The 11,603-nt window shown below is 40.8% G+C and overlaps 1 protein-coding gene across 2 annotated transcripts; it reads right to left on the bottom strand.

The window, feature by feature from the left end:
* Positions 1-315: 315 nt before the first annotated feature.
* On the bottom strand, positions 316-5,425 carry LOC105040525 (auxin-responsive protein IAA16). Of its 2 annotated transcripts, none has more exons than XM_010917081.4 (6): positions 4,251-5,425; positions 3,958-4,153; positions 2,017-2,279; positions 1,464-1,611; positions 780-843; positions 316-621 (listed from the first exon to the last, which is right to left on the bottom strand). In XM_010917081.4, exons 1-6 carry the CDS (start codon positions 4,582-4,584, stop codon positions 586-588), a joined length of 1,041 nt encoding a protein of 346 aa, XP_010915383.2. In that variant the 5' UTR covers positions 4,585-5,425; the 3' UTR covers positions 316-585. The 2 variants fall into 2 exon arrangements, with proteins under 2 accessions (XP_010915383.2, XP_010915384.2); XM_010917082.4 differs by having other exon boundaries at positions 2,017-2,276; positions 4,251-5,424.
* Positions 5,426-11,603: the final 6,178 nt, after the last annotated feature.

Below are 11,603 nucleotides of genomic sequence, written 5' to 3'. Positions count from 1 at the left end.
ATTACTATGAGTTTTATATTCAAGTCCTTGCCAATGGATGGCAACTTTGGATAAAATAGGTTGAGACATGAACAAGCTGACTCTACCATAAAAATGTAGTCGGGAAAGAATACTCAATCGTTTCACCTGGCAATTAAATAAATGACTTCATAAGCAGATGAGCTTCGATGATAAATTCCATAAATGTCACAGTTAGGCCTACTCCTTGTTTTGATAAAAGCTCGCCAAAATCATCTTCTCGCACTTACAAATAAGATCTACTCAAATTGTGACCTGGAAACCACAGTCAAATTCTGCTTCATAGTACAAAGACAATTTGATCAGTCATAGCGCCAAACATTTATGTTTTCCTTGTACATTTACATATGAGATACTATCAAATTCCTACTGGCATCTTCCTCCATGATTCCCACAAACACAGAAGATCAAAAGAGGAAATGACGAAGATAACTGGAAAAAGATTGAAATCAAGGAAAGGAGGGGGGGAAAAAAAAAAGATCCACTCTGATGCATCTTTCAAAGCTCACCGAAAAGATGTTCAATGCACAACCCAGATATAAAAGACCCTCTTCTTTCCAACTAACACTAGGTTGCTGTTCTCTTCCTGCTGACCGCTCCCAGCTGGAGAAAAAGGAAGGAAAATGCTTTAGTCATTACAGTGAAATGTAAGACCAAATATAACTGCAAACTTCTAAGAGAAACCTCCAATCACCCAATAACAAAACTTGCACAAAGATACCCACTTCAGTGAAAAAGAGGCAACTAGAGAATGGACTTACAGAAGACGCAGAAAGCTCAGAACTCTTCAGCACACGCAACCTCTTGGCTGTGGAGACAAACATGCTGCAAGCACCAAAGGGAAAAAGAATATAAAGATAGAGAACCTCTGTAGGCATTTGGACTTTCATAAATAAACAGTTGATAGAACTTTACACCGCACGGTCACGTACTTGGCTCAATTTTAACAACTGTAAGAAAAACGATCAAGTCATAAAGTAAATGGTGATTTTCACAACAAACATTTATTTCATTTTCTTTTCTTTTCTTTTCTTTTTTTTGAGTGAAAACCTTGAGGATAATCACAGGGTGAAAATTTCAAACAAGTTTCTCAAGGCTTGTTCTATTGTTTGACCATAGATTTTTGAATTTTTTAGAAGATAGGAGTGTAATATTAGAATTTCGATTTCCAGTGACAGTTCAACAAAGACAAAATGATTCAAGCTATGTAAAGGGAAAGGTTTCAATTAAAGATGCTAAGAAAGCTATATAACAAATGTATTTCTTTGACTACCACATGTTACAAGATTATAAAACCAAAAGTTACTGAAATATATTTTAATTTATAATATTGTTTGATCCAAATGTGCAGGCACTATGGATGAATGGCTTGCATGGATTCTTGCACCAAATTAGATCCCCTGGAATAAGAAATAGAAGTAATACCAAACTGATGAAAAACTTACTCCCAAGGAACATCCCCCACCAGCATCCTGTCACCTTCATCATCTTCATAAACCAAAGTATATTCGCCACTTCCATCTAGTAAACCTGTGATTGCTTGCTTTTCTTCAGGATTCTTCTGAGTTCCAGCAGTAAGAGGATCCCTTTGAGCTAAGCAAATTTAAGTCAAAGTACAAAAAAAAAAAACTCAGGTTAGCAATGCACTTACAAGGCCCAATGAGCCCAAAACTAGCAAGGTGGTCAATGTAAAGGCGGAGAGCATAATCTACAAATTATTACTCCACGTTGCAATAATTACATGTGGAAGGTCTCAAGGTTATCATCAACTTCCTTTAATATAAATCATAAGCAGAGTCATCACTCCACATTTTACCCTTTTCCTATACCATATTGTAATATATAGAACAGGTAGGAGCTCTGGTATGTTAAAATTATAAGAGACATCTAATGTAAATTTAGAACCCAATATAATTTTGGCACGGCATGAAGCATGTTATTTGATTGGATTGCTTTTTGTTGTTATGCTTCCTCCACGATGGATATTAGGTAATATACCTGCAAGAAGGCCCTGAAAGAGTTCATCTACAACCAAAGAGAGCTTCTCATAGCTATCATAGGCCTTCAAATCTACTTTCCTTCCTATGGGTATCCCGTCCATGTTGATTTTCACAAACAAGCCTTTCCTACCATTCTTGAACTTAACTGCTGTTTCCGGTCCTCCATTCTGTGATTCAAAGGAAGGTTTGGAAATGCTTGCAAGATTCCTTCTGAAAGAACGAATAGGAGGCCACCCAACAACTGGGGTTGGGGCAGTCCTGCTTTCACAAACAAACAACATAGGAAAAAAGGATAGCATTTAAGTAGCTGAATAAAACATAAATGGGCTAATCTATATTTTCATGAACAAAAGAGCAACTCTGAAAAATTGCACAATTGTAACAAATCTCACAATAGCTGTTGCAGTTTGAAAGAAATAGTAAGGCCAGATTGTCGAAATAAAGTTTAGCTAGAATATAAACAAAATGATCCCAGAAAAGGCAGTACTCAAATTTCCTTCTTGTTCAGCAAGTATACAATCATCTGAAAACCAGATTAGAAAGGATTTTTTCAAAAAAAAAAAAAGTAGGCAGGTGTGTTAATAACTGTGAAGCTACATAATTAGATATTATTAAAAATCAAAATTGCGAATACAAGTCATAGATCTAAGAGGAAGCATCCAAAGGTGGCTCAGTTGATAGTAATTTGTGGCCTGCATAGAAAAAGCAGGTGAGCATTTTGCCATAAAAAACAACAGAAAACTAAAAACAAAGCATTTTCAAATAAAAATGATGATATAAATAGCAATAGGTTATAAAAGTCTCTTTTCTAACTTTTATTTCAAAGACTACAAACTTCTTATGACCATATCTTTTCTGAAAACCGAGTGAATCTAACTTTTTTTGAAAAATGAATGATTCTTAATATTTGCAAACTTCTTTTTCCCTATTCTGTTCCGGGCATCCTCTCAGAAAATAGAGTGTTTATTTTATAAAAAATAGATAAATTCTCATTCCATTCATAACAAGAGCCATGTGCTGTAGTTTTACTAAAAACCGGCACAATAGCTGAAGGGATGTTTTCTTCTCCTTTGCTTAATAGCTAACAAGAAATAGCAATTCTAGGTATGAGATGTACAAAAGGAGATCACGAAAATGGAATTTTTCTAACACATGCTACACAGAGAAACTACATGAGAACCAAGGGTCTTTTTAATTTTAAAATACCCAAGATGGATTGTAAAAGGAGTTAAAAATAAAAAGAGACATTAAAAAGGAAGTTTTTACTTCGATAATTGTATTTGCAAATGGAACAATATCGTTTAATTGGAGAGGAAAGACATGATTTAGAGCTTTATCATTGCTACTTACTAGAGAGGCTGCTAAAAAATAAAAGTAAATATAATAAATAGAAACACCTAAACTAATTTTCTGTAATTTAGGTAATAAAAATATCCTACTGCAGAGCATACAGCAGCTGCAAGCAAATTTACTTAGCATAACATATGTTAAATGTCATTATATATGAGCAGCAAACAAACTGACTAAATAGGAGAAATAAGAGTTCCTGAAGTTAATATAAGAAACAATGTAGCAACAATAGCATAGTTTCCACCCTCAATCTCCCTGTCCCCAAGCTCAAGCTAAAAACAAGCCAGACATGGGAAAGCTTTAAATGTAATAACTCTAAACTTGTGGCACACCTAAGAAAGAAAGGAACATGACCAAGATACAGGACACCTCCAAAAGCCGGTCATCCAAAGAAGTAAACAGTGACCAACAGGATTCACAGTGCACCAGGCTCCCGCGCTTTGGATCCGGGAGGGTCAGATGTACACAGTAGGGAGGTTGTTCCCGTGACACCCAGGTCCCAATAGAGCAAACTTAGCTCTCTAAACTGTGACCCACAAGTTGCCTTTAAAAAAAGAAAAGCTTAAGGGCAGAAGACTATGATTACTACCTTGTCTGAGAGCTGTTGTTGGCTCCAGCTCCATCACCACAAGGAGCAGCAGCCGAACCATGTGCCGCTGGAGACCCACAAGCCTTTTTCTCAAGGCTCTGCTGTTCTGCCCTCCCATTTGTCTTCTGTGATAATTCCTTCCCTTTAGCCTGCAACTGGAGAAAGCCAGGCTGCTGCTGTTGCTGCTGCTGAAAAACTAGTGAGAAACAGGAAGAAGAAGAAGAGATCAACGGTCAAGAAAAACATGGAACGAAGAAGAACCAACCACTAAAACTTCTTGTCTATTAGCATACCTTCTGTTTTGGACTCAACCGTGTCTAGAAATCCTCTTTTGGCTCCAACAGAAGAAGGATTAGTGCCTATGGTTTTAGAAACCTTGGAGTAGTGACCAAGGGATAGAGCAGACTCAATAGAGTGCTCTTCTCTCTTCTCCTTAACTGATGACCAGTCTTCATCTCCAGGGAGGCCAAGTCTCAGCTCAAGCTTTTTCTCTTCAGAGACTCCAAAGCATTTTCCTCCTACACCCACATCCTTGACCATCCAATCTCTCTCATTTGGAATGAGATCGAGCAGCTGCGGACGTCCTTCTCCTTTCCTAAAATCCTCTTCCATGACTCTCTTCTGCATTTTTTTCTTTAGTTGATGGAAACTCTCTTCTGGACAATGGACGAAAGACTAGGAGAAAAGAAGAGAAACTTTCTCTGTTTTAGTCCTCACAGAGGAAGGGAAGAAAAAAAGATAGCAACTGTCGTGAGGAAACACCGACTGGGGATATAAACACAAAAAATAATAGATTATAACAAAAGAAAACCAGGAGAAAAGAGCATGAACTGAAGGAAGGGAGACAGAGGAAAGTGTTTCAAGTATCGTCCAAGAAGAAAAGACCAAGAAAAGAAAAAAAATCAGAGAATGCTGGCAGAGCAAGAGGATACCAATGGAACTCGTTTCCAAGCACCTCACAACCAAGGAGCCCTGAGAAAACCTTCTCAAACGACGACCCAATCCAAAAGGACAAAAAACATATATATATATCCTCTGAACCAAAATAAGAAAAAAGCGGTCTCCCTTTTACTTTCTCCACAGCAAAGACCGTGCTCCGTCCCCCAAAACTCTCAACCCCAGGCAACAAAATCGAACACCCACATGGCAAACCAGCATTATTGACCCCCGGAACTCTCAAAATACGATCTTTGAAAGGCCTCCGGCTTTTGATTCGATTTGTTCTACTTAATGCACTGTTTTCCGTGCTCTTTTTCTTTTTTCTGTCTCTCTTATCCTCGTCGCAGAGGTTGAGATCAGAAAGGGAATAATAGCAGAGGAAGCGCAGGAGATTCCATGGCTGAAACGAGGCCGGAAAAGGGAATGAGAGCCTCGGTCACGCAAGTGTCGGACAGCGGGAGCAGCTCGGGAGAGGCGTGTTTGGGTGACACCAGCACGCTCACCCAAGCCCAACGATGGAGGTGTGAGCGTGTTACCCTCGCTTCCACTCTTTTATTGGAGGAAAAAGTGCTCCATCAGAATAACTCATGGCACATTAATTAATCCTAAACTAAAGGCAGGTTAGTTTATCATAGTCATGCGAGCCTTGTACGCCAATTTGGTCCCTGTTAGCTCCAACAACCATCAAGCTTGTTGGATATCTAGGATATTGGGTTACGACTAGCCTCTACTGCAGGCTGTTGTCCATGGACCTATTTTTCCAGCCAACTAGCTTCAGTAAAAAAAATATGGCAGTAACGATGGTCCAACGGGAATCATTTGATTTCGGAGATTTCATCTAGCTTTATGTCATGGACAAGTCAATACCTTCATCATTTAATCGGTGTTGCAAATTGGTCACTTTATGCCACAATAGTCTCGATATATATCATTAAGTGGCTGAGGCATCAAAGTTAACCATCCATACCTCGATTCAGTTGGGCTGACTCGAGCTGATGTTAAACTCCCTTTTAAATTACTGATCCGGATGCTGACAGCCGAGAGCTGGAAACAACTCATCTCATTGGTAAGTGAGATCTTATATAGGATGTGTTAGTACATGAATGTTGTAGGAGATAGGATTAGATAAGCTCAACACCTATAATTTATTCGACATTGAACTATTGCAGCTAATAAATTGTGCTTATTTTTTTTGTAAAGCAAGGAAAGGTAATAAATGAGTCTTCTCGGTATTAGTTAATGTTTAAGAATAATCTAATAGACTAATGGGAGGAAGGGAAGGGGAAGGGATGCGGTGGAGAAGATTCGCATGATCCGGCTGTGGCATCAGACATGCACATCCCATGATCTTGTCTGCCCACCTCTCATGCCGAGAGCTTTGGTTTCCGAGACGCCTTCTTGGAAAAAGAACGGCACTAAAGGTATTCTGGTCGCTAGACACCACTTTTTCTTCCAATGCAGGGCTCTAGAAAGTGTTCTGGGTGGCGAAATTCCCCTATTAGGGAAAGAATACTATTCCACAAGTGTTTTAAGCATATAATTAAGATTCGTGCAACTTAGCAGAATGCTTATCTCTACCTGATGTGCTGGTTTGCCGGGGTTCATGGACCCAAGTGGACAGAGCAAATCTCGGAGCATATGCACGGTGGATAACGTGTAATCGGGAATTGGCGAAATAAAAGGGATAATATGGCGTGTTACCACCGTGGGATTTGGCGTGGTCCATTGTACCTGATCAAAGTCATTTTGCGTCCTCTCCATTTTTTGGTCTCTCAAGAGGAAACTTCCTCGTACCGCGGTTGGCTATCATGGACACCGGTCCAACCGCAGCAAAATCGACTGCAGTGGTTGGACCGGACGCTGCGATCAACGATCAACTCGGTTGGTCGATTTTGGGTTGAGTCCATGGGAGAAATTATTGATCGATCGGATCCAGTGGACCGGTCGAAATCTCATGTACGGTGGATAACAGGTTGAATCTCAGTTTTGATTTTGATAGTTTAAATAAAAGAGGGGTAATGTGGCCATTGGACTGGTCTACTGCCTCGGATCCATCTAATAATTTCTCATTCCACGGATCGCAGTGGAACAGAGAATGCTGTCTTGCAGCGAATAATATATCGGCAAGTGTCCATATATATCAGCCTTTTTTGAGTGGGCCCGCGCCCGTATCGCGTGGGTGGCTGGCAACCCCGCATCCGACCACTCTCGACTTTTCTAGGTTGGCGAAGGCATCATTCCTCTGCGGCTACTCGCGGGTATATCTCGTGAGAAATTAAAGATATCGATTGCCGAGTCATTGTGTCGTAATTGAAGATTCCTTGTGTGCATCCATCCGCGCGTATGCCCACACAAGCAAAAATATATTGGAAAACGCTAGAAATGCTGATCGTCCAAAATGTGCAGTTACTGAATTAACCTTATTTGTAATAGGATTGTAAAGATGTTTAGCATTTATATAAGACAGTGTTCGCCACCAATACAAAGAGCCTCTGACCAACAAACAAAAAAGATAAATGTTTAATGAGCTGCAAACGCATTCAATTTAAGTTAAAAGAAGTCTAACTTCATATCAGATGGCTGGACAACAAAAATAATACCGTTTCTTGGAACATTTTTTATGACTTTTTTTTACAGCACTTAATAGAATAGCCCTATATATATTCGGTTATGTTTCCAATTTATGTCCTTATTCATATTGTTTTGTACTCCATTTTTGTTCTCTGTTGATTATCAGGTCATATGTTAGTTTTTTTGGATAACTGTAAATTCATTTTGACTTACATAGGTTTGTACTGAACATTGCTTCTTATCGTTAAATTAATACAGCTTCGACCCTCTTCTTACCAAAAAAAAAAAAAAAAAAGAGATCCATCTAGATAGTAAATACTCAAACTCATGTAAATGAAAATTAAATAAATATCTACATGAGATATCAAGAAAATGCATGTCTCGTCCACATAATTATGGTCCAGACTAATGCTAGCAATTCATGCATGCATGAATGCAAATAGATCTTCCATCTGCACGCCAGCATTATTTATTTTTTCTTTGATTGCCAGGCTAGCTGCTGGTTACCATCTCTTTTGTTTCAGCAGTGCTGGGCTTATGTTCTATAATGCAGACAGTACTCTTTATTAAAAACCTATGGGTGATCATTTATCAAAAGATTAAAAAATAATAATAAAAAAAAACAAACACATCCATGTTTCCGCTTTCGGTGCATGGCTACATTGCCTGTCCACCTGCACTATTGACCCAGCGGCCGAATAGAATATTTTGATGCATGCATCCAGATCATGACCTCCCTCCACAAAGGAAGTGTTGATACCTGGCCTAGCCGTATGTCTCCACCGATACAGCCGTATGGTCTCAGCACTCTTGTCACAGCCATCGCGTGCAAGCGTTTCGTGAGGCCCGCACAGCCTGGACAAGTGGTAAGGTGGATGAGAACCACAAAACGATTGGGTGATTCATTCATCCATGATGCAGCAATCCCTTTTCATGTCCTTTCTAGTAATATTATTGGAGGCATTCCACTTGCAAAAGCTTGCCTCATTTTTGCTAACTTAATCAGTGACTTGCAGGAGATATTTGGTTGGGATAATTAAGATCTAAAATGAAAATCAGAATGAATGATTCTCATTCCAACTATTTGACTGGGGAGAATTTCATTCCGATTATCATTTCAGAGAGGAATGAAAATGATCCATTCTTTTCGTAACCAAATCCAAACTCACCCCAATGGAGTCAATCTCATTCCAGTGGAATGATATAAAAAAAAAAAATCACGGTGACGAATCCCATGACAATAAGATCGCTCTTTTGGACAGTGATAAAAAGGTGGAGGTGGTGGCTGGTGGCGAGACTTGCAACGGAATCGGGAGAGGGGTGGAAGCACGGTTGAGGGGTGGAGCCCGACAAAAATGAGCTCGTCGGGGGAGAGGCGGCTGTTGAAGAGGCCATTGAAGGGATGGCGGCTGCGGCTGCATTGGAGCTGAGGCCGCTGTCAAAGGAGAGGCCCTTCTCGAGGTAGAGGGAGAGGCCGACAGAGCGGACATCGAGGGCCTGCATGGCAGCTATGCTGGTGATGCCGGCACAGTTCCAAAGGGGGTCACGGCTGAGCTTGGCGGTGGAGGCAGCGATGCCAGAGATAAAGAGAGTTTCGGCTAGAACGGCGGGGTCGATCGTGATAGTGATGGTGTCATCGATGCCGTCGATGGCGCAGCCTAGGAAGTCAAAATCAGGGCCGAGGTTGGCGACAATAGCGGGGCGAAGGCGGTGATGGAGCAAAAGGCTGGGGAGAGGTTGTAGGGGGCTGAGGAGAGGTCGTCGGGGGCTAGGGTTTTGGATGAAGTTTTAAAAATCAGACGGAGAAGAAGCGATGAAGAGGAGAGGGGGCGGCGGTGGAGGGGGTGGGGAGGTGTAGGAGGCACCTTGGGTCGGAGAGGAGAGGCAAGGGGGGCTGGTGGCACCAGAGTCAAGGGAGGGGAGGAGAGGGGGTTTGGTGGCACCGGAGCTGGGAGAGGAGAGGGGAGGAGGTTTTGTGGTCGTGCGGAGCTAGGTGCAATGCGAACGGCAGGTGCAACATGGATGGCGGTGGGGTGGGGCCACGGCGGGGGCAGTGTGGTCACGGGAGGAGGGGGGTCTACGGTCGAGAAGAAGAAGCGCGGGGGGAGGCGTGCCTTCCTTCCTTCACCTTTCTTCTTCTTTTTTTTCTTTTCATTTTCTTTTCTATTTTTCTATTTTTCTTTCACTTTCTTTTCTATTTTTCATAAAATTATTTATATTTTATATTTTAGGTCATAAAATATTTCATCTCTTATTATTATATTTAATTTTTATTTAATATCAATTTTTAAAATAATTAATTTTTAAAAATTTTAATTAAGAATAAAAATAAAATTTTGAGTTGACTCTGATTCCTATCTTTATATGAACCAAGCAACAACAATGGGAATCATCCATTCTGATTTCGATTCCAATCATGAATCAGACGCTTTGGAGAATTATGCCATTTCAATTCTGATTCCAATCCATTCCAATTTTCATTCTGATTCTAATTCCTATCGTGAACCAAACACCTCCGTAAAGATGTGGCCTTCCTGAATGGGATTAGGAGGAATTGTCGATACACTATGGTTGCTCCTAGCTGGGTCCCCGAATTACGGAGAGTTTCAGCTCTGTGGCTTGGCCGGCACTCAAATGGTGGCCTAAGGCCAGACTCATTGTAGCTTAAGATTTTTTTTTCCTTCATAAGGATAATCTGTATCAATAACTGAATCCAAGGATGAAAAATAACTCATCAATGATCGAAACTCTAGACAATTTTTCTTGTTTGTATTCAACAAAAATATAGTGATTAAAATATGTATACATTGATATAAGAGAAAGAAAGATCTTGTTGAGAATGTTGACTGATATGCAGTGAGTGAGTGTGTTGTTGAAACCCGATACCGCTCTGATACCATATTGAAAGATCGACTTTCTCTGATATGGATCTGAGGAGACCAGCGATGGATCTCTCTCTGCAAGAGTCCACAATGGTCCAGACTCTTTAGGGATAGTAACCATCAAGCCCTAGATTTGAGGCATCATTCTAGATACCGCGCACCCCCTTCTAAAGAAAGGGGTGCGTGTGATGCCTTGGGCGACATGCAAAATCAGGAAGAGAGACAGAGAGAAGGAAGAAAGAGTATCTTTGATTCTACTATCAATATAGGGTTACCATGTATACATATATATACCCATATACATGAACCAAAACCCTAACCCAAAACTCCATTGGCTAACTCATATATGAAGCACTCATCCAAGCCCAAGTTTTGCATGCTCTCATTCTTTGCACTTAATCCCAGTCCAAATCCTTGGTTAGCCCCTTTAAGATCTCTCAAACCATGCCTTAAACCTCTAGGATCAAATCCGACCCGAATCTCAAATAGAAAATCCGCACAGTTCTATCCATAAAACTGAGCTGACTCGATCTCAGACTGAGCTGACTCAATCTCATACTGTGACTGAATCGACTCAAACCATAACTGAGTCGACTCACCTGCATACCAGCCATAGATTTTTAAAATCTGTCTTTCTGTTTGGCTACTTTCTCTAGACTTAGTCGATTTAGTCTCAGTCCGAATCGACTAAAACCTAGAAACTATTTTTTTCCTGCAGTCTTCATCCTTGGCATTGGTTCCTTGCTCCATCTTGTATCCTCAAGTCTTCGGAGCACCAACCAAGCTCCTCAAAGTCCTCAACATCTGGACCTTAAGCCCATGGAGAGCTACATGCCTCCACCCTAGGACCACTCTTATCCTAGCCCTTAGGACCATACCTGTCCTAGTCTCCCGAAACAAATATCCTGACTCCTTTCGTAGCTTTCTAAAGCTTGAGAGCACCATACCAACTCCTACAATCTCCATCTTGGTGCCCCCAAGTCTTGGCAAACCTGATAATATCCTCCTGCATAATTCAACTGTCGCTGTATATCCTAACAACCCCTTATGCAAACATCTTTGCCACCGTCAATCTTCTTCAGCTTCTGAGCTCCCTTGGAGATCTTTGGGATGATCGTCTCTATAGTTGAAGATCTTTGCTTGCTTTTTGACACCATCTTGGGTCTTATTGTAGGCTTCCTTCTGCTTGGCAGCTGCATCACTTGCCTTGGATTTTTTTAGAGAGACTGCAGCGTTCCTATGCCGATACTCGCT

Source organism: Elaeis guineensis, chromosome 3 (assembly GCF_000442705.2).
Source record: "Elaeis guineensis isolate ETL-2024a chromosome 3, EG11, whole genome shotgun sequence".
Lineage (NCBI taxonomy): Eukaryota > Viridiplantae > Streptophyta > Magnoliopsida > Arecales > Arecaceae > Elaeis > Elaeis guineensis.
Note: the sequence above shows the minus strand (reverse complement) of the source record. Positions and strands in the feature narration are given on the sequence as shown.